At 53.5% G+C, this 27,266-nt stretch overlaps 2 protein-coding genes and 1 pseudogene across 2 annotated transcripts; 1 reads left to right on the forward strand and 2 right to left on the reverse strand.

The window, feature by feature from the left end:
- Positions 1–104: 104 nt before the first annotated feature.
- DDX49 (DEAD-box helicase 49) lies at positions 105–7,565 on the forward strand. The gene is made up of 13 exons (XM_037506209.2): positions 105–258; positions 796–919; positions 1,836–1,921; positions 2,078–2,199; positions 2,691–2,878; positions 3,063–3,203; positions 3,860–3,935; positions 4,298–4,374; positions 4,555–4,652; positions 5,471–5,545; positions 6,019–6,107; positions 6,196–6,267; positions 6,364–7,565. Exons 1-13 carry the CDS (start codon positions 144–146, stop codon positions 6,544–6,546), a joined length of 1,446 nt encoding a protein of 481 aa, XP_037362106.1. The 5' UTR covers positions 105–143; the 3' UTR covers positions 6,547–7,565.
- On the reverse strand, positions 6,903–13,881 carry HOMER3 (homer scaffold protein 3). The gene is given in 11 exon segments (XM_037506210.2): positions 6,903–7,857; positions 8,668–8,754; positions 8,866–8,982; positions 9,206–9,362; positions 9,839–9,887; positions 9,890–9,959; positions 10,701–10,808; positions 11,795–11,926; positions 12,153–12,309; positions 12,408–12,488; positions 13,506–13,881. Coding segments are annotated over 10 exon segments (1,083 nt in total). The 5' UTR covers positions 12,422–12,488; positions 13,506–13,881; the 3' UTR covers positions 6,903–7,665.
- A 9,603-nt stretch (positions 13,882–23,484) lies between these two features.
- Positions 23,485–26,841, reverse strand: LOC119242239 (40S ribosomal protein S6-like; annotated as a pseudogene).
- Positions 26,842–27,266: the final 425 nt, after the last annotated feature.

Below are 27,266 nucleotides of genomic sequence, written 5' to 3' on the forward strand. Positions count from 1 at the left end.
GTGTTTGACTTTGGGAATTGCAGAATGAGCTGGAGTGGGTGGTACCACGCAGAAGGCGGATCCAATAAACGCGAATATTTCCATGGCGTCATCCGCACGCGCCGGAAGCGCGGCTCAAAGGCGCCCCGTGGCTGGCGGCGAGTATGGCTGGTTTCGCGGAGTTGGGGTTGTCGTCGTGGCTTGTGGAACAATGTCGGCAGCTGGGTTTGAAGCAGCCCACACCTGTGCAGCTCGGATGCATCCCCGCCATCCTGGAGGGTGAGTGTGGCCTGGCATCTTCCCCAGGAGCAGTCGTCGCTCCTTTCGCCTTCTTTTCGCAGCCTTTGACCGCGCTACTCCTGCGAAGCATTAACGGAGGTAGACTGGGCAGGTTGGCATTTAGGCTGCACGACTGTCTTGCAGTGTGTCCGCGCACAACTCTCTAAGCCTCAGAGCACAGGAGGGGTTTGGTGAATGACTGCTCGATAGTAGTGGGGAAATCCATTAGAGCTTACACTGTTATCTTCATTTTACGCGTGGAAACTGAGGCTGCCAGTAACTGGCATCTAGGATAAGATGGATGTGGTTCAACTTCTGTTTACCAGCTTGTGTCCTGGGCAAAACTGAGACTCAGTTTCCCATTCTGTTTATTGAAGATTCTAAGGGCCTCTCCCTCTTGGAATTTGCCAGTTGCTCACAATGGAAATGATATAGGCCATTATTGGGCACACAGTGATTGTTCCTTAGGTGTTAATTGTCGCAAAATTGGCCTGTTTTCACCTGGAATGTGTTGATGCTGCTTTGCCCTCCATCCAGGTCGGGACTGCCTGGGCTGTGCCAAGACAGGCAGTGGCAAGACAGCAGCCTTTGTCCTACCCATCTTGCAGAAGTTGTCTGAGGATCCCTATGGTATCTTTTGCCTCGTCCTGACACCCACCAGGTGAGCCAACCATAGGACCCTTGCTGTGAGTTAGCCATCTATATTCTTTTGGACAAGAGTCTTTGCCTCTCAGAGCTATGCTTTCCCCATGTGTGAAATGGGGACAGAAATTGTGTCTGCCTCTTAGAGGCATTGAAGAATTATGCGAGATGGTGTGCAAAAAGTGTGAACAGTCTTGTGATCCAATAAATAGATACATTCCCCATCCTTAAGTAGACAGGTATGGTGACTGACATATAGGTCTGTAAGGACAGTAAGAAAGGTAGGTGCTGCATGTTGTGAGAGCATGGTGGGGTGGGGGGTGAGGGAGGTTTCATTCAAGGGATGCCTTATAGAATGAGAAGAGTGCCTCAAAGGGAAAAACTTGGGGGAAGATAATCTGGGCAGAGGGAACTGCATTTATGCGAAGACTGAGAAGGCAGGGAAGAAAGGGTCTTGGGGGTTGAGTGTGTTAGAGCCAGCTTGAGAAGGATCTCAAGAGGTTTAGGATCGATTCTGAAGGCATGTGAGCAAGGCAGAGCAAAACAAGAGATGAGGAAGTGGGTAGATGGTCTGAAGCTTTGGGGATCCCATACTTGGAGCCTGTGTGGAGCTGGGCAGGGATGTGGAGAGGAGACCAACACTGTCAGGCTTTGGCGACTGTAGTGCTAAAGCCATGGGAGGAAGAGAGGCCAGTTTGGGTGGTATTGATAGGGAAAGGGCTGTTGGGATATCTTCTGGAGCCCAGCATCGTGAGGGACCAGGAATCACAATGGGCCTCCAATGTTCAGTATCCGAGCCTTTGGTCAAAGGGGACAGGAAGCCTCGGAGGGTGTGTGAACAGGAGAGGGTGGTCACAAGTCCTAGGGTGGAGAAGGGAATGGGAGGCTGACATAGACTCTTTATCTGATCCAACCTGTATCCTTTCTGCCTACAGGGAGCTGGCCTACCAGATTGCTGAGCAGTTCCGGGTCCTGGGGAAGCCTCTAGGCCTGAAAGACTGCATAATTGTCGGCGGCATGGGTAAGGGGAGCCAGGGGATCTCTGAGCAGCACCGGTACAGTGCATCAGGAAGACCTTGGGTGGTGTGGGTAAGGGGCCCAGGGAGCGCTGAGCGTGGAGCCCTGAAACCTCAGGCCAACTACCCAGTCCCACCTCTTGCCCCCTTTCTGCCCGCAGACATGGTGGCCCAGGCCCTGGAGCTCTCCCGGAAACCACATGTAGTCATTGCCACGCCAGGGCGCCTGGCTGATCACCTCCGCAGCTCCAACACCTTCAGCATCAAGAAGATCCGCTTTCTGGTGAGTCATGCGAAGCAGTGATTTCTCTATCTGGGAGACATTTTAAAAGATGAGGAAGGGGCTCCCTGGTGGGGTTAAGACGCAACCTATGAAGCTGTCTGCAGCCACTGCAGCACGAGTTTGATCCCCGGCCAGGGAGCTATCCACATGGTACCGCAGACCTCCCCTGACTCGCTTGCTGCTCCCCTCAGCAGTGTATTTCAGTCAATCTGTCCTGTTCCCCATTCTGTTTGTGGTGAATCCTCACCTCCCACACCTCTCGCCCATACCCCAGTTTTTGTATGCATAAATTAAAAAAAAAAAAAAAGAATAGGAAGGACATGAGACAATGACAGCTCAGAGGTCAACAAGGTGAGACCTGTGTTAGTGAAGGTGACTGAGGGCATGTCGTTGGAGCTAAGAGGGGTAAGAGTGCTGGAAACTTAGAAGAGAGAGTGCCCACCCTCAGGACAAGTGCTTAACCTAGATTCCCCTGCTTGCTGGTGCTGCAGGTGATGGATGAGGCAGACCGGCTGCTGGAGCAGGGCTGCACAGACTTCACTGTGGACCTGGAGACCATCCTAGCAGCTGTGCCAGCCCGCAGGCAGACACTGCTCTTCAGTGCCACCCTGACCGACACACTCAGGGAGCTGCAGGGCCTGGCCACTAACCAGCCCTTCTTCTGGGAGGCTCAGACCCCGTGAGTCCACGACCACATTGGGGCAAGGGCAGGGTGGTCAGTGTGAAGCTCACACCCATTAGAGGTTATGCCTTGTGGACAGGGCATCAGCCCCATTCCACAGAAGGGGAAGCATGACACAGGGTGCATTCAGGATGGTATGGCTGTAGACACAGAAGGAAAAATAGCAGTCGCCCATCCCCAGGGTACGCACGGTGGAGCAGCTGGACCAGCGCTACTTGCTGGTGCCTGAGAAAGTCAAGGACGCCTATCTGGTCCACCTAATCCAGAGCTTCCAGGATGAGCATGAGGACTGGTCCATCATCATCTTCACCAATACGTGCAAGTGAGCAAGAGCGGCCTGTCACACCCCTTCCCGGTTGACTCCTGTCCCCTGACCCCCACAGAGGCCCACGGATGACTCCACATCACAGGCATGAGACACAGCCAGTTTCTGGGGCTTCTGCTCTGACCAGAAGTTTCGGAGGATTTGCTCAAGGAGGCCGAGAGGGGCCACCCTTCTCAGAGGCAGAAACAGACTTCAGGGTTCGTCAGACCCACCTTAACCAGAGGGGCTGTGCGTGGGTTGTCTCCAGAGGCCCATAGATCAGCACAACCCCCAGTGCAGTCATCTTGCAGTCCCAGATAACCCAGAGGGGCAGTTCTAACCAGGTCTTCCTTTGAAGTATTGGGGGAGATTGTCAAGAAATTGTAGATGTTCCAGCAGGGCTGGAGTTGGGGAGGCCTCCTAACTGGCTGCTGGCCCCCAAGAATTTATCAGTTACCAAAACAAAAAATTCTGAAAATAGGACCAACTCTCGTGGACTTAGGCCATGGGAACAGTCAATAGACAGGATGTCAGCTAGCAGGGTCCAACCACCTGCACCCCTGCTTTTCCTTCCCTGGCAGTGCAGGGCCATCTGCTTGGAGACTGGGAGTGGGTAGGCTAGGAGCACCTTCCCAGGACCCTGGCTGGAGTTTATAACATGTCCTTCCCACCAGAACCTGCCAGATCTTATGCATGATGTTGCGCAAATTCAACTTCCCCACTGTAGCTCTGCACTCCATGATGAAGCAGGTAAGTTGCTAGGCTGTCTCAATGCCAACCACTCCAGCATGCCTCCCGGGCTCCCCCAGCCTCAGGGCCTTTGCGCAGGTACTTTTCTCTGCCTGGCACACTGCTGTTGTTTTCCATGTCCCAGTCTCACAAGTCCCTCCTTGGCGAGGCCTTCCTGTCCTGTTGTTCCACTGTGTCTGTTGTGGTGTCTGTCCATCTGACCTTCTCATGGTTGCCTTTCTCCCTTATGGTTGCCTGGACTGTGAGCCCATGGAGGGCTGGACTGCCCTGGCCTCTGCCCCGGGAACTGGTATACCCCAACCAGTAAGTGTTCAAATGTTTGCCGAAATACTGATGTCAGTTCTTCCCCTGACCTGGCACAGAAAGAACGTTTTGCTGCCCTGGCCAAATTCAAGTCCAGCATCTACCGAATCCTGATTGCAACAGATGTCGCCTCTCGGTGAGTGGCCCCAGGGTGCTTCATGTGCTTGCCCCATGATGCCCCCATAGAGGGGCCAAAGGGGGAGGTTGGCTTTGGACATGGGTCAAGTGGCCCCAGTTTCAATGCTGAGTGAACTTAGAGGGTCCCTGCTTCAGTTACTCCATGTGAACAGTGGTGCTGACTGGCCTCTTCCCTTAGGGGCCTAGACATCCCCACAGTGCAGGTGGTAATCAACCACAATACCCCCGGGCTCCCCAAGATCTACATCCACCGAGTTGGCCGGACAGCCCGTGCAGGTGAGCAAGCAGGGTATGGTGGCCTTTGGATGTTCATCCCTCAGCCTGCCCACATGTGAACAGTAGGGACTTTGGGTGGGGGGAATAGCAGCAGGTGAGAGATATTGGAGGCAACATTTGCAAGTCAAGGGGCTTGCTCTTTCAGACACGAAGCCAGCTGCTCTGGCTTCTCCGTGTGACCCCATGGTGTCCAGGTTTGGTTCCTCATCATGACCCTGCCAGGAGGTGTCCTATGTCTGCTCAACTCCAGAAGGGAGGAGCATGGAGTGTGTGGGATTCTTTCACACCCAGGACGGGGAGAGGCATAGTTTCTGGGGCCAGACTAGGCTGGGCCCTGGACCTTCTCTCCTACCCATGGCCTTAGATAGGTCATATCAGCTCTGTGGGCCCCAGATGCCTGGTGCATCATGCCTGTTTGCAGCTGCTCCAGGCTCATGGGCCTCATCACTTGTGAGTGCTGTCCTAGCATTAATCATTGTCACAGAAAAAGAGTGGAGAACTAGTGTGCCTAAGATCTAGGCTTCTCAATGACATTAGAACCTGAGCTTCCTGGCAGTGACATAGAAAAGGGAAAACAGCCATGTTGCCAACCCCCTTTTAAGTCAAACAAGTAGCTGCTGCCCTGAGACAGACCACCCATTAGACTGAGGTCCAGCTGGTGGTAGAGCCCTGAGTTTCCTTCACCTCCCCTACCTATCAAACCTTGATTTTACTTCCCTTGATTGAACAGGAGGAATCCCTAGCTGCCAAGTGGTCAGGATCTGCTTTTGTTGGCTTTTCATCCAGGCCTTACACACATAACTGGTACATTCCTGCAGGGCGACAAGGCCAGGCCATCACACTAGTGACACAGTACGACATCCACCTGGTCCACGCCATCGAAGAACAGATCAGTGAGTGGGTGTGAACAGTGGGGGAGGCTGTGAGCAGCTTAAGTCACTTTTGTCTGAAACCCTAGAGAAGTTTCTTTTGCCCAACCATTGGAACAGGAGCTCCCTACAGTGGCTCTCAGCAGCTGAAAGCCACGTCAAGTGGGAAGGGAGTGGGGTTTCTCAGGCGTGTGGGTAGTTCCTGTGGATGTGAGGCTCCAGGGACAGAGCCTGGATGTGTTAAAACCCCTTTGGGTAGTTTAATATGTAGCGAGCCAGAAATGTGGGTCACATATGTTCCGAAATGTCTTTTGGCTTTAAAGGGCATGCTTTCCAAAAGCTAAGTGACAGAAAGCTGGAATCCCTGGTCTTGCCCACCTGATAGAGCTCTGGATGGCCTTGTATGTGCCCTCTCCCCAAAGGGGAGCTCACTGTTGTGGGTAAACTGTCTTTCCCTGTCATGCTACCCTCCCCTGCCGCGCCTCACATCCCCACAGAGAAGAAGCTGGAGGAGTTCTCAGTGGAGGAGGCCGAGGTGTTGCAGATTCTCACACAGGTCAACGTGGTGCGGAGGGAGTGTGAGATTGTGAGTGTTGGGGAGCTGGTCCTGGGGTGAGGGTGCTCCCTCCAAGAGGTGGCCCTCCATGACGGGATTCCACCCCCTCTCCCATCAGAAACTGGAGGCAGCCAACTTTGATGAAAAGAAGGAGATCAATAAGCGGAAGCAGCTGATCCTGGAGGGGAAGGTGAGGACCCAGCAGGCAGGTAGGTAGGTGGTGGGTGAGGTTGTAGGGGCATTGCCCAGCTCAGATACCCCCTTCCCCTGGTCCTCCCCATGCCAGGACCCAGACCTGGAAGCCAAGCGCAAAGCAGAACTGGCTAAGATCAAGCAGAAGAACCGGCGCTTCAAAGAAAAAGTGCAGCGGACATTGAAGCAGCAACAGGCTGGCAAGGCTGGCCGAAGGGGACATTTACCCAATACCCAACCTAAGAACCACTCAACCCAGGACCAGGACCTGGCCTGAGCTCCACGGGTGCTACCTAGGACTCCTTCCTGGGGGACAGCTGGCCCCACCACAACCTGCCAGCCCCCCTCAGCAGCATGTACAGACACCCCATCATGCAGAGTACAGCTCATCCACCCTGTGGTCCCCGTTGGCCCCTCCTCCGAGCTTTGGAAAGAGGCCTCAGAGAAGGAAAGGGGGGCTGGCTGTGGCCAGAGTCCCTTCATGGAGGTATGGTGGGGTCAGAACAAGAAGCTGCTTGCAAGGGGCACTCAATAAATGGATCTTTTGATATCCCTATCTCTTAGGGACTGGAGGCAGGGGAAGAGAGGTGGCTAATATGCTTCGTGTGCCTCCCCCCCACCCCCAAATATCATGTCATCCCACCCCACCCTGGGTCTCCATTCCTGTCCAGACATGCCCAAAGTTTTACACTGTGTTCCAGCGTGGTGACCTCCGGTTTATGAAGCTGCCTCAGGGCCTCAGTTTCCTCTCTGAAAGGTTAACACAGCAACTGCACCATTCTCCAGTTGCATCTGTGAGGTTTAGGGAGACCACTCCCCCACCCAGTGAACACCACTGCCCACCAATTCTGGGGGCTGCCTCACCTGCCCACCTGAATTCATTTAAGGCTTGAGGCCAGAGTGAAGAGGGTATTGACGAGGGGCCACCTAAGTTCTGACAGCTCAGGCTGAGTCCAAGGGGAAGGGGGCACCAACCCTGAGCAGAGCTGGAACCCAGCCCAGCAACTTTCCAAATGTTGCCACGCCTACACATGGCCGACCAAGTCCCATGTGAACCAAGGCGGCTAGGGTACAGTTAAGAGAAGGCGGGTAGAGGGCCCCATGACGGTGGCTTGATGCCTGGTGCCCACACACCACACGCACACACAGCTACGCTTAGAAATGTAATCTGGGCGCCAGCACATGCCCCAAGGATTCTAGAAATTCTACACGATGAAAAGCTCAAAACCAGCCCCTGAGCTGAGAGCCAGGACCAGCTGGGCACTGTGACCAGGCCCTCCCCAGGCTGAGTCAGCCCCAGTTCCAGCCAGGGCGAACGGCCCACTGTGCCGCCTGCGGCCCAGCCCGTGCACCAGGTGGGCATGGTTTATGTAAAAGCAGCTTCTGAAGGCTTGGCTCAGGGTGCACCCCCAGCCAGGCGGGCCAGGCCCTCTCGCAGCTCACTCAGCTCGAACAGCCTGACATCCAGTAGCTGTGCGGCCCGGCCCACCTCGGCCCTCGCCCGCTCCCGGTCAGCCCGTGCCTCCTCTAGACTGCGCTCCGTTGCTCGCAGCTGGTGCTCCAGTTCCACATTTCGGGTCTCCAGGTCCTGCAGGGAGGGGCAGGGCGAGTTGGGTGGCCCAGTAAGTCTCAGGTCACAGCTCTGCTGAGGCCTCAGCCTCTGCACACCATCTTCACAGCCCCCGCTCTCCATCTCCCAACTGCCTCCCTGCTATCTCTGCCAAGACATTCCCTGTCCCCAATGATTTCAACATCATAGAACTGCTCACATCCCTCATCCACTGAAAACCCTCCCCTAGCCAAGAAATTGGGAAGAAGATCCACACTCCCCTTTTATCCTTGCTCATCCCAACTCAAGCCTGTAGCCTCCCTGTGCTTCCTTGAACTGGTTAGCTTCCCATTGCAGGGCCTTTGCACATACTGTGCATTCTGCCCCCAAGAAAACAAGGAGCATTTGCCCACTTCTCTCTCTTAGGACACCTTTGAGGGCACCAGATCCTTTAACATCTCCACCTCCCATACCCACAGGAGGCATCCCATGAAAGTTTCACAGATAAAGTCCTCAGCAATAGTCAGGTGTAGCTTCAGATGCAGGTTTTTGATCCCAGGCCGGGATGTATGAGAACTTGATGGGGTCAAACATGGGAATGCAGTAGGGAATCAAACTGCTTGTTGAATGTGTGGATGAATAGAAAAACATGGTACCAATAACAACTACCATTTACAACCAGGTTTTCCCAGCATCAGATCTTCCTGACCCCATTTACAGGTAGAGAAATGGAGGCCCAGGGAGGCACACAGCTACCAGGACTCACTAGGAGGGGGAACGCCCAAATGCATCCCACAGCAGGGGGTGGTTGCCTAGTTCCTATTCCCCCACCGCAGCAGCCTCACATACCTGCACCTTCTGCTGTGTCTCCTCACGTTCTGTGGCATCCGGTACCTCGTGGGTCCCACCAGTCTGGCTCTTCAGTGTCTGAATCTCCTAGGGGAGAGTTCCCAGGGTCTGTTTGGAGGTTCCGGCTTCCCCATGGGATGTCAGGGAAGGCGAGGGCAGGGACACAAATATAGATATGTTCACAAGCTAAGTGCTCACCTGGTCCTTGGTTTGCACCAGTGCCTCCAGCTGCTCCAGCTGGAGTGATTGGCACAGCCCCTCCTTCTCATTGACTGGGGTTTGCTCCGTGGCTGCCTGGGCCTCCAGCTCGGCCACCTACGCAGACAGGAAGGACAGCTCCTGACCCCTGGGGAACCTGCCTCCTGCACAGTAACACCCACTGGTTGGGTCCACCCCGTCTCTGATGATGGGACTTTAGGGCCTGTCAACTCTTCAGGTGGCATTATATCAGACCCATTTTACAGAGCAAGAGGCGGAGGTTCAGGAAAGTGACATGACGGAGGAACTCAAGGACCCGGGGTAGGAAGTGTCCCCTTACTCGCTGCCGCAATCGCTCAGCCTCAGCGCGCTGGGCTTCCAGCTGCTGTCTCCACTGGGCGGCGGCGGCGTTGGCCTCCCGCAGGGCGCCTGCCAACTTGTTGTTGCTGTCCTGCAGCGCGAAGAACTCTGCCTCCCACTGCACCTCTCCCACTGAGCTGCAGGGAGGACAGGGGCTTGGCAGGGGCTGGCAGCAGGGGGTAAGGTGGGGGCGGGGGGGCCAGGGTGGGAGGCGCAGGGACCCAGGTGTGGTCACACCCTCTCGAGACGGGGCAGGGGCTGTACATCCTAGGGTGCCGGGGGGGCCGGGGGGGGTCTCCCCTAGGGTGCTAGGTGATAGCTCAGTGAGAAATGCGGGGCGGGCTCGGCCCAGGGGATGGGGTCAGAACTGGCGAGTGGGGAGGCACTGTCCCAGAGGAGGGGGGAGTGGGGGTCGTATTATCCCGTATCCCGGGAAGGCGTGGCCAAAGTAAGGGCAGAGTGGAGGGGGTCCACTCCCCACGGGACTGGATGGGGTTTACTTCTCCCTGCTCTCAGGCCTCGGTTTCACGGATTCCGCCCGCCCGTCCTCCACCGGCTTCTGAGCCAGAGCCTCCCTCGGCCCCGCTGCTCCCTGTCGCAACGGCTCCCTCACCCCTCCGACAGCATCTTCTTGAGCCGCTCGCGCTCTGCGGGACCCGGGCGTCTGCGCTCTGACTGCGGAACAATTTCTCATCGCCAGGGCCGTTGGTGCTGATGAGGGGGCTGGGGGGCACCTAAGGGCAGAGGCAGAAGCGGACTCATAGGGGGGAGTGGCTGCAGCCCAGCCCAGGTTAGAAAGTCATGATTGGGGTGAGGACAGATGTTAGTGCGGTCCTCATTGAGGGCAGGGATCCTTCCAGCACAGGGAGCCCACGGTGCCCCTCCCCTCCTCAACCACTTTCCAGGGCTCCTGGCGGAGTTGGGTCCCTGCCCCCCATCTTACCTGCCTGAGCTTTCATCAACCCCCTACCTCCACCCCAGGAGGGATCTATAGTAGACCAGTTTAAATCCACGAGCTTATTCAGAAGCCCTCCTAGCAATACCCTGGGGGGGGGGGCAGAATTCAACACCTTTTCCACCGATGATTGGGACAAGAAGCCCTCTCCTCTGAATTCATTATGAATAGATCTTATCACCAGAATCTCCAGCCCTGAGGTCAGGAGCCAGAGCCAGCCTGCTTTTTCATATCTAACGTGTCTGGTGCTGCAGCAGAGCTGCCCAGGGACAGGTCTTTACTCTGTTCCCCTGTGTGGCCATTTCAGTTACCAGGTTTTGATTCTGCCCTATGAGTTGGCTTTCTGGCCTTCCCTGAAACAAGACTAGGTCGTACCCATAAGACAGGCCCCATGCATGGCACCACACCCTTCCCCTTCCCCAGGCTCCTACCACCATATCACCATCTCATCATCTCACCTACCGCCATTTCATCTGAACATTCGGGTCTGGGCACCAGGGCATGGGGCGCGAGTGCTCACCTGGTGGGCTGTGAGCCCCAGGGCTGGACTGGTGAGTTCCCCACCATCCTGAGATTTCTCCCGAGCGAGCCTGGCTGCCTCCTTCACTTCCTGGAACTTCTCAGCAAACTGGGGTGGGCAAGCAGGAACAAAGAGTCACCAGCCCCTAGCCTCTTCCCCTAAGCCCCACCAGGTCACCCCACCCAATGCCAACCCTGTTGCTTTGGAAGGAACTTTTAGAAAGAAGACTTGTTAAAAGATACCCTGGTGAGCATTGTGGGGGTGAGGGAACCTCAGGGTAGGATGGGATGTGCACAAAGGTTCACTGTGAGATTCCTCAAGAAAAGAATCCCCTCATTCTCTCTACCAAGTTTATTTCAACTTGGAGACCCTGAGGCAGGTGCTATTTACTGCCTGGGACAAAATCCTTTTATAACAAAAAGAGAAAGCAGCTCTGAAAGTCATCTGTTCACCACTCTGCTGGTGTCATTTTTGTTTCACTAATCTCTACCTTTACCATAAGGTTAAGGTACGACAGACTTTTAATTTTTAAATAAAGTTCCTTCATTTGAAAATAATTTTTAAAGAAAATATTTACAGACATACAGCTATTTGATGTTAGTCAAGGGAGTGGTGCAATTCATTTGGGAAAGTGGTCTTTTTAAAAAATGGTCAAGAACAACCAGCATTTATGTGGGGAAAAAAAGATTACCTTCTACTGCCCACAGCAATTAATTCAAAACTATTTTAATGTGAAAAGAAAATGATCACTTGGAGGAGAAAATCCTGGTGATCTCGGCAGGACAGAGGAAGTACTGGCTGTCAGGTATATAAGACAATATTGAAGTCTAGTGATAGCTGAGGGTGGAGGGACAATGTGAACAAAGACAAGCCAGGGTGTTTGGGGAAGCTCCAAGTCCCACCCAAGCACCCACAGGGGCCAGGTATGCCCAAAATTGGAGCTGGTGACCAGCAAAGTTGAGATGTGAACGAGGGACCTGGAAAGGGGTTTCTGGCTTGTCCAATTTCATATGCCCATTGTACAGCTGAGGCCCTGCAGCTGTCCAGGGACCCAGTCACCCAGAAAACCCAGACACATTCCTCTGGCGACCCACCTGGGTCAGATGCTGCTCCGAAGCAAAGCCAAGGCCGTAGACAGTGTTGGCTCGGCTGTCTGCCCACTGCCCGAACTTCTGGGAGGTTTTGGTGAAGGTCATGTTGGGGGTAATGGTGCTGTTGATAATGGCCTGAGGAAGGGGGAAACAAAGTTCAAGGATGACTGGACGGGTAATAATGAACATGAAATTCCTAGGCTATCACTTTGTGTTAGTGCCTCGGAGATCCTTGGCCTGAGTCATTTCAGGTGGAAGACACTAAGGTACAGAAAGGCTCAGCGCTCCCCTGACCCCAGGCAAACAGCAAGGCAGCTACCACACCCAGGCCTGCCTTCACACCCAAGTCCCACCCGGAGACCTTGGCACCCCCGATGCTGATGATACGGTAAACATTGCGGGTGGCATCGTAGAAGTAGGAGACGGTGAGTGCATGCTTGCCCGCAGGAATCCAGTTCCGCTTGGTGGCGGGATCAATCTGGAACACGTGTGCCCGTGTGCTGAAGATGGGCTGCTCCCTGTGTGGAGAGAGGGCTCTCAGGAGGGAGTCGGGTGCCCCCGAACCCCCTAACCCTCTAGAGGGGTTAAGGGCCAAGTGAGGGCGACCGGGGCTTACCTGGCTGTGGACATTGGTCAGGCTGGGCTGGGTAAGTTCCAAGAGGTAGCCAGAGGGATGGCAGGTCTGTTGCTTTGGCCTCTGGGGAGAGAGGGGGGCGTGTGACAGATTGAGGGAGGCCAAAGATGTCCAAACTCAGGACTCACAACCTGGCACACCATTCATATAACTGTTTCAAAAACGGGAGGGAATCAGTATACCATTCAAGGCAAAAGAACAAAAGAACATCTCTCATCTCTCCCTTTCTGAAGGAACCCCTATCCCCACAACACTCTGAGGGGAGCCAGGTGGTACCTGACATCATAGCACAAACCTTCATTGTCAAGTCCCAGTTACTAGAACCCCCAGTGAAGCACCCTCAGTCTAGGGACTGGGTGGAGATGCAGTCCAAGATCAATTCTGGCCCAGTACTTTCTGCCACATTCCCCAGTCACGACCCAAGCCAGGGCCTCCACAAAAAATGGGGTGTAGTCTGGTGCCTACTGGAGACCACTCCCCCCTCCACTCTGAGGGAATCCCAACTTCTCCTCCAGGGCAGAGGCACAACCTGGAGTCAAAGTACAAATCCCCAGAGAGCCCCCAACCTAGTTAAAAAGACAGATGTAACTAAACAGGTCAGCCCTGGGGCCTACAGCCAGAAGACCCATCTCCTCTCAACTCCATACCAGGAGGCCCAGGGGTATCCAGGATCTGGAGATGGGGGGCGCCCCTGTACCTCGCTTCTGACTCCTCTAGCCAACCACCTAACAGAGGCCAGAAACAACTACCAGAGAGACTTCCGCCCCTCACCTGTGTACCTTCAATCCGGCAGCCGGGGGACTCAAGAGGGATCTGGGGGAGGGGGTGGCAAATTGGAAGAAGGAACGACCTCAGTGGCCAGAGGGGGAATGCCTCTTCCCCTCCCCACCCAGTCCAGGGCAGCTGCTGTCTGGTTCACAGGGTCTGAAATCGGAGCCCCTGGGTGGAGGAGGGGCGACGGCTCTAGTGGAGATTGTAGGCAAGTCCTGGGGTTCTGGGGTGCAGGGATCCCGGGAACTCAGGCCCTTCCGGTCCTGACGCTCCTGCCGCGACTTGCAACGTTTGGGGAAAGTTACTCACCAACTAGTCATGCGCCTCGGACGCCGGGCGGCCCGGGGCTCCTGGAGGGGGGCCCGACCCCGCCCGGTGCCTGATCCCCAAGCGCGTGAGGGGGCGAAGCCCCACCCCATGCATCTCAGCTCCGTGATATCAGTCAGAATCGAGTCCCCACGCGCGGCAGGAACGGGTCGCCCAGTACGCGCCCCAACTTCGGGAACTGCCACCCGAGACCCTGGAACTTCCGAAATCCCCACGACGCCCCCGCTCCCCGACTTCGGTCCAGAACTTCGTGGAACCTTTTCTGTCTCCTCCAACCCGTGGTCCAGAACTTCGGGATTCTCCACGCCCGGCCCCGGCGGGCGCCCCCTGCCAGCCCCAGGCTCGGATTCTGGCACCCCTCGCGCCGCTCCCCGCTCCAACCCCGCGTCCGGAACTCCGGAGACACCTTCGAGCCTCCTCCAACGCCGGGTCCGGAACGCCGGGAATCCCCGCACTGCTCCTTCCCCTCTCCGACTCCCGAATTTTGGGCCCCTGCGGACCCCCCTCAAGCCCTGGAACTTCGAGGTTCCCCGCGCCGCCCCCAGCCTCCGTGTCCACAACTTCGGGGACCCCTTGCTTCCTCTTCCCGGCCCTGGAACTTCGGGGATCCTCTGCGCCCCAGGCGCAGGCTCGGTCGGCCGGGCTCACCCTACGGGCTCGGCGCCCCGAGAGTGTCCGCGCGCGAGTGGGGTGCGGCCCCCCAGCGCCGACTTCGCGCAGCCCGGCGCGCGCCCGCTTGCTGGCTCCGGGGCCCGCGCCCTCCGCGCCGCCCGCCGCCCGCGCCTTTGTCTGCGCCGCCGCCGCCCGCGCCGCCTCCGGTCCCATCGCGGCGGGTCCCACCGCCACCGCCCCGCCTCCGCTCCGCAGCGCCCCCTGCCGGTCTACCGCGGCGGGGGAGGGAGAGGACGGGGCGTGTGCTCGGGCCCGGAGCGGGAGGGAGGAGTGGGAAGGGATTGGGAGATGTCCTGGGGTCAGGGTTGGCCTGATTCGCCAGGTCTGGCTGCCAGTGCCCTCGCTGCCTGGGGTCATGAACGTCCGACCGTGATGGGGGTCCAGGGACATGTTTGCGGCCTGGATGGCTCCCAGTGTCTGCACATAGTAGGTGCTCAGTGGGTGTTGCCAGGAAATGAAAAATACTTGGCCAGAGAGTGGGGTGGAAAACGATGAGAGCCGCAAACAGACATTTAATGGAACTTGATCTTGGGTACTCAGGGGCCTCCTGTCCCCTTCTGCCTCCCTCAGGACAGCCATAACAAGGACTCAGATTGTTATTGCTGATCCCACAATCAGGTTGGAGGGAATGTCTCCTGCAGTTCCCAACCAGTGAGTGATGCCTCCAGAGGTGCCCCCTCTGGACAGGGGTGCCTCTCCCTCACACTCTTCCTGGGAGACCATCTTCTAGACCTGAGATGGGATGGACCTCCCCTGGCTCCAACTGGCTCTTGTCAATCCTGTGGTTGCCCTTTCTCTGAGGACCCCTCAAAAGTTACATGGAGCTGGTGGCAGAGGCTCCCCAGCTCCTCAGAACTAAGGCTGGCAGTTTCCTGACAATATGAGCCTCACCTTGGAGTTCTCTGACAACCTCAGAGGTTTGGGCTTTTCATCTCTGTTCCTTGTCCTTTTATTTCTGTGTTTCTGAGCCAGCAGCCTCCTTCAAATGACCTTTAGGTGAATTCTAGTTCCTGTGGTTTCTGGAGACTTACTTCCAGGCCAAGATCTGAGTTTTTCTCCCTCCAGGCCTTTGACCAAGCTGTTCCTTCCACCTTGGATGCCTTTCCCCAGCATCCATTCCGCTTTATCCTTCCAGGCTCAACTCTCGGCCTCCTGTCCTCTGATCATCCCCTGCTCTCCCTTGCCCCAACCCCCCTCACATTCTGTGAGACCCCTGATCTGTGTTACCTTCTTATTAATCCTGTCATGGTGGGGTCTACAGAGTCTTGGAGCCCTAACATCATCCAGGATCATAGAAATGGCTCACTCTAGTTGGGGAAACTGAGGCACAGAATCAGTTTCCCCAGCTGCTTTTAGCTTCACAAGGCATCTGCACCAACAAAAGATTTGGCTTCACTCTCAGGCCCTAAGCCACAAAACACTTGAACACTGTGGGGAACAAAGAAAATACCGTCTGTTCTGTGCAAAGAGTGACTTTTCCTTATTACCAAAAAGAACATTATTTTTTTTAAATGTAACTGGAAAGGTGCTGGTGGGGCCAAGGCTCTGGAATCCACTTAGGGGATGCTGAATGCAAGACAACTACAGAGCCACGTGGCTATGCTAGGGGGGTGGTCAGGTGAGAGGCCTGGGCAGACTTCCTGTATAGGTGGAAAACAACAGTGTGACAGAGACTTTGGCCCCCTCTTAGGCCTCTGGGGGCTGCTGGGCTGTGGCTGATCTTGAGCAGCCCTTACCTGAAGTTGTCCAAACTGAGGATGTGGCTTTGTCCAGTTTTCTCACCTGGAGAATGGGTTGACGCTTTGGTGTGCTCCATCTAAGGGTGGTGGGAGGAGGCAGGGGAGATCCATCAACACCAGCAGCTCCTCATATCCCTGAGTACAGATGGATAGGGGGCTTCCTTGAGTTGCGACTGTCAACCCAGCCTGAGTCCTCTTCTGCCCAAGGCTTATAACTTTCTTCCAAGGGATGGGGGATATCCTTTCTGGATAACTAGAGGCTGCTGACTAGAAGTGACAGTTTTCCCTTGGGAGTGAGAACACACATGAGATAATGAGCTCCCTGTCATAGAAGGAGTGATGCAGGGACTAGGATAAGTCATTTGTCTTTAGGTGAGGTGCATTTGCAAAGTGCCTGTTATAGATCAAACTCTGACCTTTGCCTAGTTATCTGATACAACCTTTGAACTGAACCTAAATCATCTCTCCCCCATAGAGGGTTCCTGTCCCAAGAAATGTGCCAAAGCTACATGCTTAGCTTCAAGGCATGATGGCTCATGGAGACCACTTGAATTAGTTTATGGCATGATTTGGCTACTGCCCACCTCTGTCCTAGCATCTGGAGCAAGCCTGACCTGCAGCAGGATCTGTAAATGCGTCCAGAAGAGGGAGATTCCTTAGGCCCCAACCTTGGTATCTGGTGACCTCCAGACTCACATAAGGTAGAGAATGAATCCCAGCCTACCTCTTGCCAGCTTTGTGACCTTAAAGAAGCCAATTTCCCTCTCTTGTGCTTTAGTTTCCCCGTCTATAGAAGGCATATAAGAATGGTGCCTACTTCTGAGATTTCCTGTGTGAATCAAAAGAGTCATTACACAAAGAGGGCATGACCTTAGGAACTTAATAAATGCTAGCTATTATAAACATTATATATATGAGCCATGTTCTTAAGATTTTCTTTTTCTATGGTTGAAGGGTCCCACCCAGGCATGAGCTTTTAAGGGAATGGAACCAACTTAGTGTGATATCCTGTAAATCTTCAACTCTGAGGTTCTTATGTATCCCTTCTCCACCCTTCTCCTAATTCTCCCATCCCTCCAGTCATGGCCAGTTGGACCAGTCACCAGAACAGCCTCCCATCAAACTCTTATTCATCCTTCAAAGTCCCACCCCAATGCCCTCTTCTCCAAGAAGACTTTCCTTCTCTCCTACTAAACCTTTTTCAGTGCCTTCCCTCCTTGTGGCCAAACCCTGATGCCAAGGGGCTGGGAATGCCTGTGTCTAGCTGACTCTTCCAGTCTGAGGGCACCTCAAGAACTGGGCTAAGGCCTTCTTTAGGCTTGGCATTTTTCAGTATGGAGTATCATGATAGAGGAGAGTTTGCTGACGCAATATTGGTGGTTTTTCATCACATGAAAGTGACCACACCTTAAATTTAGATCCAATTTAACTTCTGCCCAAAGCCAAGTTTAATTAATTAAACAAGCAGCCCCCAGGAAGTAAGTATCCCTCAGTCCTAGGCATTAAGGTACTGAGGGGCGGGATCTGACCCTGGGTTATGAACTTGAGGTCCCAGGACCAAGGTGGGTTGGGGGTGGGGGGCATCAGCAGCTCTGTCCCCAACTCCAAACCTGGATCTCAGTTTGGCTCCCACAGACCTAATTACCCTCATTTGCCACATGCACTAATTACCTCTGTGGTGCCAGGTGCCTGGGCGGGGCTGTCCCATTTTTGGGAGGTAGGTCAGGACCTGATTATTTTTGGCTGTGTCGTCCTTGAAGGCTCCTCTGAAATCTGCCTACGTGAAGGGTGGAAAGTGGGGCGGAGAAATTACGGCCATGACAGGGATAGGCGGGACCCTGGGAGATTTGGAGATCAGGTTGGCCTGGGAGCTCCCTGAGCAGGAGGCTTGGGCCTGAGGGTCTTGGGCACATAACTGGAGATAGGACCTGAAGAGGCTGGGAATCAGTCAGCTCTGCGGTGGACTGGTTGAGCCTGCTTTAAATAAGGCACTGTTGGGGGAAGAGAAGTGGGGGGAGGTGGTATGTCAGATGGGCCAGCTTTGGGAACACTGACTACTGACTAGGACTACCGCTGACTTGCTGTGTGTTGTTCCTCTCTCTCTCTTTGTGCCTTTCCTCAGCCTAAGGGATCAAATGGGGACTGTAACTCACAGATGCTCCAGGTCTAAGGCACAGCAAAATCCCTGAGGCAGGGGGGAGGGGAAAGGCCAAAGCAGTGTGAGGGGGAGGCTCACTTTCTCAGAGGGGGGCTCTGGTGACTCAAAAGGTCCTAGGGCCCAGGCAGGGCCTCATGGATGGTGATGAGGTGTATGGGTTTTGTTCTGATGGTACCAGGGAGCCCTGGGAGAATTTGGAGCCACAGAGACAGACGTGATCAGCGTTATACTGAAGGATCCAGGCAAGCTTTCAGCTTTCAGGAGAGAACCAGGAATCTGTACATGTGCAGGATGGGTGCAGGCCCTCTCCTTTTCTGAGTCTCACTTTCCCCATCTGGAGCAGAATCCCAAGGCTCAGGCAGCCCTGGAACTCACTAGACCCTCAACCAGGGACGCTCCCCTCCCCCACCAGCTCCCAAATTCTGGCCCAGCAGCCTGCATGGCCTCCTCTCCGCCTGCCCCCACTCCTACTCTCCTTCTGTGGCCTTGAAGAAACAGCTGTGGGAACAGAGAGCGGGAAGCCGTGGGGAAGGCAGCGCGGAGGGGCTCTGGGGGCCTTGTTCCTGCTTGGTGACAGCCCACGCGGGGCCGCTGGGTGCCGAATGTTCTTGCAGGAACCCAGTGATTCAGATGCTGCAGCCTCCTCCCTCAGTCTGCCAGGGGAGGCCATTCCTGGTCTCCAGGCACAGACTAGAGTCAGGATTCGGCCCTCTGGGCCGCCCCCAAACCATCCCCCTCTTGGAATCCCTTTAACAGGCCATGCATTGCTCATTTTCCTGCTCTCAGCACTTTCCATGGCTCTCCTGGAGGCTCCAAGGAAGAATCAGGTCCTCATGGCCTTTGGTCAAGTCACTGGACCCCACTCTGAGCCCTTGTACTCAGCCTGGAATGCCATTCCTGATACCCCCTCCTCCTGGAAGCCTTCTCAGATACCTTCCACTCCCCCAACCCTGACCCCACAGGACAGGCTTATCTGTGTAGACCCTTCCCCCATATACTCAAATGCAGATCTGAGAGGTTAGGCTCTGTTCTCTGCAGCCTTTAATGCCTTGTTTACCCACAGGAAGGGGAAGGCATTCACCTGCCTTCGGGCAGCCTAGGTGCAATTTGGGCCTAGACTCAATGGATCCAATGGATCACCTCCAAGGATGCAATGGAGTTCTGGTTTGTATAATGGGATTCTTCAACTGTTAATCATGTTAATTGAGCACTTACTGTGTGCCAACCTGCAGGAAGCCTGCTCTTGCTCACAGCTATAGGAGGACAAGATGGATGTCAAACAGGGAACCAGTAGGATGGCTTCTGACAGTATTTTGTAAAGGAGAGAAAACTAGGCAAAGAAACAGGCAAAGACAACCAGTTATCGGCAAAAGCTGCTGGGTGGAGGGAGCACCGGGAAGCTGCACATGCAGAGGCCCTCGGGTGGGAAGGTACTCACTGGAGCAGCACTGAGCGGCAGGTATGGCCAGAGCAGGGGGAGTTGAGGGAGAGTGAGAATCATGTGGTTGGGGTGCTCCACAGACTGGGTCTTGTGGGCCCCAATGAAGAGTTTGGATGGGGAACCATGGGAGACTTCTAATCAGGAGAGCTACAGGATCTGTCTTTCCACAGGTCATGGTTAGATGAGATTGGTCAGGGCCCCACATGGACACATGGTGAGTGAATGGAGGAGGGTAGTTCCAACACTTTCTTCCTGGTTTTGGTGATGCAGAGAGCATCCTGGCCATGCTGGATGAACAGATGACACTGCTGTTAGTGGTATTGTTATTTCTTTGGGGATGGCCCCTGGAGGAAGCCCATCTCCACAACCCATCTCTGTCTGTCTGGCCTTTCTTTCATTCTCTTGCAGGCCCTCGTGCTTGCCCTGGTCTTATCACTAAAATCCCAGCCCCCAACTGGACGGAAACATCTGCTCACATCTGCTTCCTAGAGCATGGATCCTGCAGGCCCAAGGGAAGTTACAGAGGAGCCTGCAGTTGCCTGGGTTGGGGGAGAGGGGCCACTAAGAGAAAGGAAAAACACACATTGGGCACCAGCAGCATGCACAGGGGAGACACTGTGTCCAGGCTGCAATCACGATCTGGGTTAAATCCTGGCCCATTCAATTCTTCTGGAGACCTGGAAGAAGTGGCTGCATCTTCCAGACTGAAGATTCTTCCTGGAGGGTACTCGCACCAGGTACTGGATAAAGGTTCACACTTGGATGCAGCAGGGGCAACAAAGCCACAGGATTTGCAGGACTAAACACAAAAAGAAATGCAGGGCCTCCCCTGGTGGTGCAGGCGGTTGAGCGTGGCTCTGTGAGTCTGTCCACAGCCTCTGCAGCATGGGTTTGATCCCGGCCGGCCAGCGAGGATCCCACATGGCGCGGCAGACCTCTCCTGTCTTGCCCACTGCTCCCCTCAGCAGTGTATATTTCGGTCAGTCTGCCTGTTCTGTTCCCCACTCTGTCTCCGGTGAGTACTCTCACCCTCCCGCGCATCTGGCCTGTGCCCCGGTTCTTGTATGCATGAATAAATAAATTAAAAAAAGAAGAAGAAGAAATGCAGGGCCTCTCAAACTTTCAAATAGTGACATCACAGCCCAAAACCGAGAAGCTGTCCTGAGCTTTCCTGCCATCTTCATAGCTGGACAACTTGAGTTCCAGAGAGTGAAGGTGCATGCCCAAGAGCAGAGGGACCCAATTTTCTGAAATGGAAGCAAATGTGTTGAATATCTAGTGAGAAAGGCAGTTGGATTTAGCCTCCCTGTCACATCTTAGGGCATGGAATTCTGGAAACTGTGGTCCCTGTTTACCTGCTCTGTTAATTCTCTAACAAATTCGCATGTAAACAGGAACCAGGGAGCTGGAATATGGGAAAGTTTTCCTACCATGTCTTGGAGCTCCCTGTTGCATCTTGGCGTTCCTCAGGCTTTGGCATCTCTCCTGGGGGACAGGAGGGATGTGTTTGGTGGCTGGGCTGCTATTCCAGGGATACATTTCATTGAGGTAAAGAGCAGGGATAAGAAGGAGGAGGGTTTCAGGGTTTGGGTGGTCCAGAGTTGGTCAACCCTTCACCCATCCACACATACCCATACATTCATCTACCCAACAACCCACCCATCCATATATCCACCCACCCATCTGCCCATTGTATCCATCTACCCAGCTACCCATTCAAACATTCATCCACCCATCAATCCATCCACCCATTCAAACATTTATCAACCCATCTATCTACCCATCCATCTACCCATCCATCTATCCGTCCATCCATTCATCCACCATCCACCTACTTACCCACCCAAATATCCACCCATCTAGCCACCCACTCAAACATCCATCCATCCCCCACACTCATCTATCCACCCATTTACCCAATCACATATCCATCCATCCATCCACCCATTCACCCACCCATTCACTCACCCTCCCACACATGCAAGGAGGCATCATCCATAATCCTCCATCCATGCATATCCCGGCTGTTCTTCCTCTTCTCAGCCTATCATATTTCTAATCATTCTTTCCAACTCTGTGTGCCTTCCTCTAGGTAGCCCTCCAGGTGGAGCCCAGGCCTGATTCCATGGAGCTGAGAGTGATTGTGTTACATTTAGTCTCTGTAGGCCCAGGGCTCTTGGAAGGTCTCAGGCTGATGTACTTTAAAAAAAAAAAAAAAAAGATTTATTTTATTTATCTATGCATACAAGAGCTGGGGTGTAGGCTAGAGGTGCGGGGGGTAAGGGTGAAATGATTCATCAGAGATAGAACAGGTAGATCTACAGAAATACACTGCTGAGGGGAGCAGTGGGTGAGACAGGAGAGGTCTGCTGTGCCATGTGGGTAGCTCCCTGGCCGGGGATCAAACTCATGCTTCAGTGGCTGCCAATAGCTTGATAGTACTGGGACTTAACCCCTTGCACCATAAGGGAGGCCCTCGGGCTGATGTTCTTGGGGGCCCAATGGCATCACTGTGTGAGTGGCACCAGAAGACTGGCAAGTTCTGCCTGCAGCCCCTCAAGGAATCAAACAGGCCTGTGTGGGGTTGAATTCTATATCAGTAATAAAACCACCCTCTTAAAAGCCCACCAAAACTGCTGCAGGATAGGAAGGAATCCAGGCTTGGCCTGAATCCGCTCTAATGAGCAGAAGGTTCTCCAGTGGCAGACAGCTTCCACTGACACTTAGACACTCCATGACAATGAAGGGTCACTCTCTAAGCCCAAATTCCCCCATGGGAAAAAATCTCTCTGTCTCATTTTAATTGCACATTTCCCAGGGGCCCAGGCTCTGGGAGCTGGGGGTATGTCAACCTGTGCTTAGTTTAAGACCAGGAGGAGCGGGACTGGAGGACAGCACCTGTGGGGAAATCAGGACCATGACTGGGGTTGTGGTTGCATGGGACACATATGTGAACCTTTCCAATGGAAACATCTTTATATGCGTTCTTTTCTGATTACCAAAGTTTTGTGTGCTCAGTGTAAAAACAGCTTCAGAAAAATACAGCATAAGGTAAATAATTAGGTCCAGTCATAGCATCTCATCTCTACTACATGCTTATTGGGAGCCTGCTGCCCTACAGGGAGCTGGAGTTTTTGGAGAACACCTGTTTACTCTGCATACGGAGTTCCAGGATGTTAGAAGTTCTGCAAACAGAACTTCTTCCCAGAATTGACTCCTGTTCTCTGTGGATGTACTGGCTTCTGCGCATGTTCCCCACTAACCAGGAAAACTTGTTTTCAGCAGTAACTTATTAATCTGTATAAGCAAAAACACAATTGCATGCTATTTTCTTGTTCCTTTGTTCATATCTGTATTAAAAGCTTGGGCTGGGAGGGTGAAAGGCAGAACTGCTCTCTATGGCCCTCTCCCCAGCCTCCCCAGTCTAAATGCAAATTCATATAGACGCCCAGTCTTCGTTAATGGCAGAGAACTTCATCCGCTGTCGTGTCTGGGGCACATGCTCCTGGGGAGCTCACTGGAAACTTAAAACCCATTAACAAAGGAAACAAACTAATTCTTCAGTGAGGGCACCAGTGCTCCCCAAATGTCTGTGGAGTGAATAAAATGTTAAACATAAAATCACACGCAGAAAGCAGTTACTAGCAAGATGATCTATTTCAGTCTAGATTTTTCTCTCAGCTGAGAAAAGCCATCATCCATATCATCTTCCATGATTTATTAAATTGATCCCCAGTGGTTGGGGATCTAGGTTGTTTCCTCCAGGGACACATTTTGAGGACACTTCTAGAAGTGGAATCATTCATGTCAAGGCTGCTGGTGGATCCTTAGGGCTGCTCTGAGCTCCATGCCTCGGATCTCATGTCTGACCTCCTCCTTGCTTTGTCTTTTCTTTTTTCCTTTTTTAAATGACTGGTCTTGTTTATTGGTTGCTTTTAGAAAATCTCATTTTTAACTGGACTCAAACTCAGAGGTGGAAGCTCTGCAAGAAGACAGCCTCTACCTCTTGGCAATCGGTCTGTTCCTGGCATTTTTCTTTGGCCTCTTTCACTCTCTTGGCTGAAAGTTTAGCAGAGTCTGCAGCTTCTTCCTGGTGTCTTTTGTTTGTTTCTCCAGAGTGACACGCCACTTGCATGGGGAGGTCGGGGGACGGCACAAGGCGCTGGGCCTGGGGTACTTTGGCCCCAGGTTTCCTGGCCTTTCTCACAACACCCAGTGGACATCATCTTCCTCAGAGAGACTGAAAAGTTCACAGATTCTGCTAGCTCTTTGGGGCCCCGGGAGACAGTCACGTCAACGAATCCAGGAGTCTCCTTCTCTCTTTCATCACAACGACCAAGTTGAGAACACTCATGTTGGCATCCTGATGCCACCCAGACAGATTTGGGTTTTCTTTCCCAATCCTCCTGGACTGTCACTCGAAAGCCCCTTACTCGGTAACAGATGACCCCATCACGGGTGGAGACACCCTGCGTCATGGGGAGACCTTGTCTGTCGTTTCCGCCCGATTCGCACACACGTCGCCCTCCCATTCTTCACCCAGAGCATCAGCAGCAGCTTCTGTGGCGTCTCACAGCAGGTGTGAAGGTTGCGTTGTCAGCGTCCACTCGATGGGATGCTGCTGGCAGCCAGTGGCTGGGACTCAGACGTCCAACTTCATCTTGAAGCAGAAAACCGCCTCTCAGACCCTCACTTTGATGAGTGTGGATTTCCATGTGACCTTTGCAAATAAATATTAAAGACACTTGTTTTACAGATGTGCATTAAAATGAGGGGGAATAGGGCCTCCCGGGTGGCGCAGCGGTTGAGCGCTGGGTTGTGAAGCTGCCCGCAGACTCTGCAGCACCGGTTCAATCCCCGGCTGCTCCCCCTCTGCTCCCAGGCCACAGGAGGAGGGTCCCACCTGGCGCGCAGACCTCTCCTGCCACCCGCTGCTCCCCTCAGCAGTGTACTTCGGTCCTTCTGCCTGCTCTGCTTCCTGCTCTGGCTCTGGTGAATTCTCTCACCCTCCCGCGCTTCTGACTGTACCCAGTGCTTGTATAAATAAATAAATAAATCTTTGAAAAGAAAAAATGAGGGGGAATAGGGACTAACTGCTCATGGGAACATGGTTTCCTTTTGAGAGGATGGAAATATTCTGAAATTCAAAAAGATGGTGGTGATTACACAACATTGTGAATGTGTTGAATGCCACAAAACTGCAGGATTTAAAATGGTGAATTTTTTGTTATATGCATTTTACCTCAAAAAACAAACAAACAAAACCAGAGGTTTTCCCTTCCAGCCTGTGGTTTCTGCCTTCCAGAAAGTTCCCAAAACTCTATTCAAAAGTCTTCCTCCACAGCCTCCCTTGTGATACAAGGGGTAAAGTCTCTTCACTATGAAGTCATTAGCAGCCACTGCAACACAAGTTTGGTCCCCAGCCAGGGAGCTGACCCACATGGCATAACAGACCTCTCCTGTCATGCCCACTGCTCCCCTCAGCAGTGTATTTCAGTAGATCCACCTGTTCTGCTCCCCACTCTGTCTCTGGTGAATCCTCTCACCCCTCCCCTGCATGTCTGGCCTATACCCCAGTTCTTGTATGCATAGATAAATAAAATCTTTTTTAAAAAAAGACTTATATGCATACAAGAACTGGGGTACAGGCCAGAGGCATGGGAGGGTGAGAGGATTCACCAGACACAGAGTGGGGAACAGAACAGGCAGAATGACCGAAATACACTGCTGAGGGGAGCAGCAGGCGAGACAGGAGAGGTCTGCTGTGCCATGTGGGTTGCTCCGCGGATGGCAGGGATCGAAATGGCACTGCAGAGGCTGTGGACAGCTCCACAGCGCTGTGCTCAACCGCCTGCGCCACCTGGGAGGCCCCTCCCCCCAAAAAAAATGTCTTCTTCCAGGAAGGCACTTTCATTGCTGCACCCAAATCCCATGCCCCTTCCAGCACTTTCCATCTGTCCCCCCTTTAGTTGTTCTCTCTCTCTCTTTTTTTTTTTTTTTAGATTTATTTGTTTATGCATACAAGAACTGGGATAGAGGCCAGAGGTGTGGAGGGTGAGAGGATTCACCAGAGACAGAGTGGGGAGCAGAGCAGGAAGTTCTACTGAAATACACTGCTGAGGGGAACAGCGGGGCAAGTCAGGAGAGGTCTGCTGTGCCATGTGGGTAGCTCCCTGGCCGGGGATCGAACTCATGCTGCAGAGGCTGTGGCTAGCTTCATAAGTTGTGTCTAACCCCTTGCGCCACCAGGGAGGATCCCTTTTGTTCTTTTCTTAACTTTCATCACTCCTTGAGGTTATTTCACTCATTCACTTGCTCACTCATTGACTGTGTGTTGTGCAAACAGTGGGTCCTCAGTAAATATTTGTTTAATAATGAATGTTTATGAAACAGTAGTTATAGTCTGATTATTCTTATCATGGCTAGCAAAATATACAATGTACACAATATACAATGGACAGTGGATCAGAGCCAGGCCAAAAAAAAAAAATCTGCCAAACACCAAAATCCACCCTGAAAAAGGCATTGTGGCCAGGAGCAGGTAGGATACACGTTTTTAACCCCCTGTTTATATTTTCCTTTATTTTTGTCTTTATAAAAATCTGAAGAACAAATGAATTGTATGCAATAAATCAGAGTGTGAGAGATGGGCAGAAAACTTTCCATAGTGGCTCCCCAAAGCGGAAGGGGAAGGAAAATGGGAGTTCTTGGCCTAGAGCCAGGAAACACTGGGACTTGAGTGGCTGGGGAGCATGGCCCCATGGGGGCAGTGGCTGGTGGGGAGAAAGGTCACATCTGCCATTACTTGAGATCACACCTACCATTGTCCCCAAACCTAACTCCCAAGCCCTGGGGGGAAGGGGACAATGTGGCGAGTCTCTGGTCCATGGTCAGCATTCTCTGGACAGAGCTTTTTGTAAAAACCCAACATGGACTCTGGTGGGGCCTTGCATGGGACCAGCAGAGGCAGTTCGGGTCATACATCCACCTGCATATTGCCAGACTCTGTCCTTGCTGGATGCTCTGAATTAAGCCACTGAAAAAACAGGGAGGAAGCAGGTTGAGGGACTGATCAACTGGCAGGGTGGTCTAGGAGCTGTCATCTTAAGTGGCCCTTAGAGCCAGGTGGCCTGTGTGCAATGGGCACCCAACAGGTACTGGTGGTGATCCTGTTTCCTACAGGCACCCCATCCCTTTGTGCTGCAGCTGGGTCCTCTCTCCCACTGTTTCACACTGTGCAGTAAACCCCGGCTAGTGCCCGCTGCAAAGTTCCCCTATCCCCATCCCCACCACCTCACCTTTGCCCATGAATGCCCTTCCCCTGGCACTCTGGAGATTGGGGAGGCACTGGCGTTTCAACATGACTTGGCTCCAGAGGCTTCCCAGCTACCCCCAACTCTCTTCAATGGCCCATTTGTAAGGGACTTTTGGTGTGAGCTGGGGTGAGGGGTCTTTCTAGAGTTTAGGAAGACTTCGGGCCAGGACTCAGTTTCTGGAGGGTTCTAACCTGTTCACTTGGGGAGGATTGCAAGTGGCTCCCTCCTCCAGGTGCCTCAGGTAAATTCTACTCCCCACCTCTCCACCAGCTGCAGTCTGGGTGCTCAGGTTCTCAGATTGGCCCCAGTGGGAAGGGATCCTGCCAGCAGGAAGGGATCCTGCCAAGGGGGGTTGGTCTGCAGTGTCTAGACAGCCCACTGTCCCCACACAACTAGCTCCTGGTACTTGCCCCCTCT

Source organism: Talpa occidentalis, unplaced genomic scaffold (assembly GCF_014898055.3).
Source record: "Talpa occidentalis isolate TD23 unplaced genomic scaffold, MPIMG_talOcc4v2.1 talOcc4.12, whole genome shotgun sequence".
Classification (NCBI taxonomy): domain Eukaryota; kingdom Metazoa; phylum Chordata; class Mammalia; order Eulipotyphla; family Talpidae; genus Talpa; species Talpa occidentalis.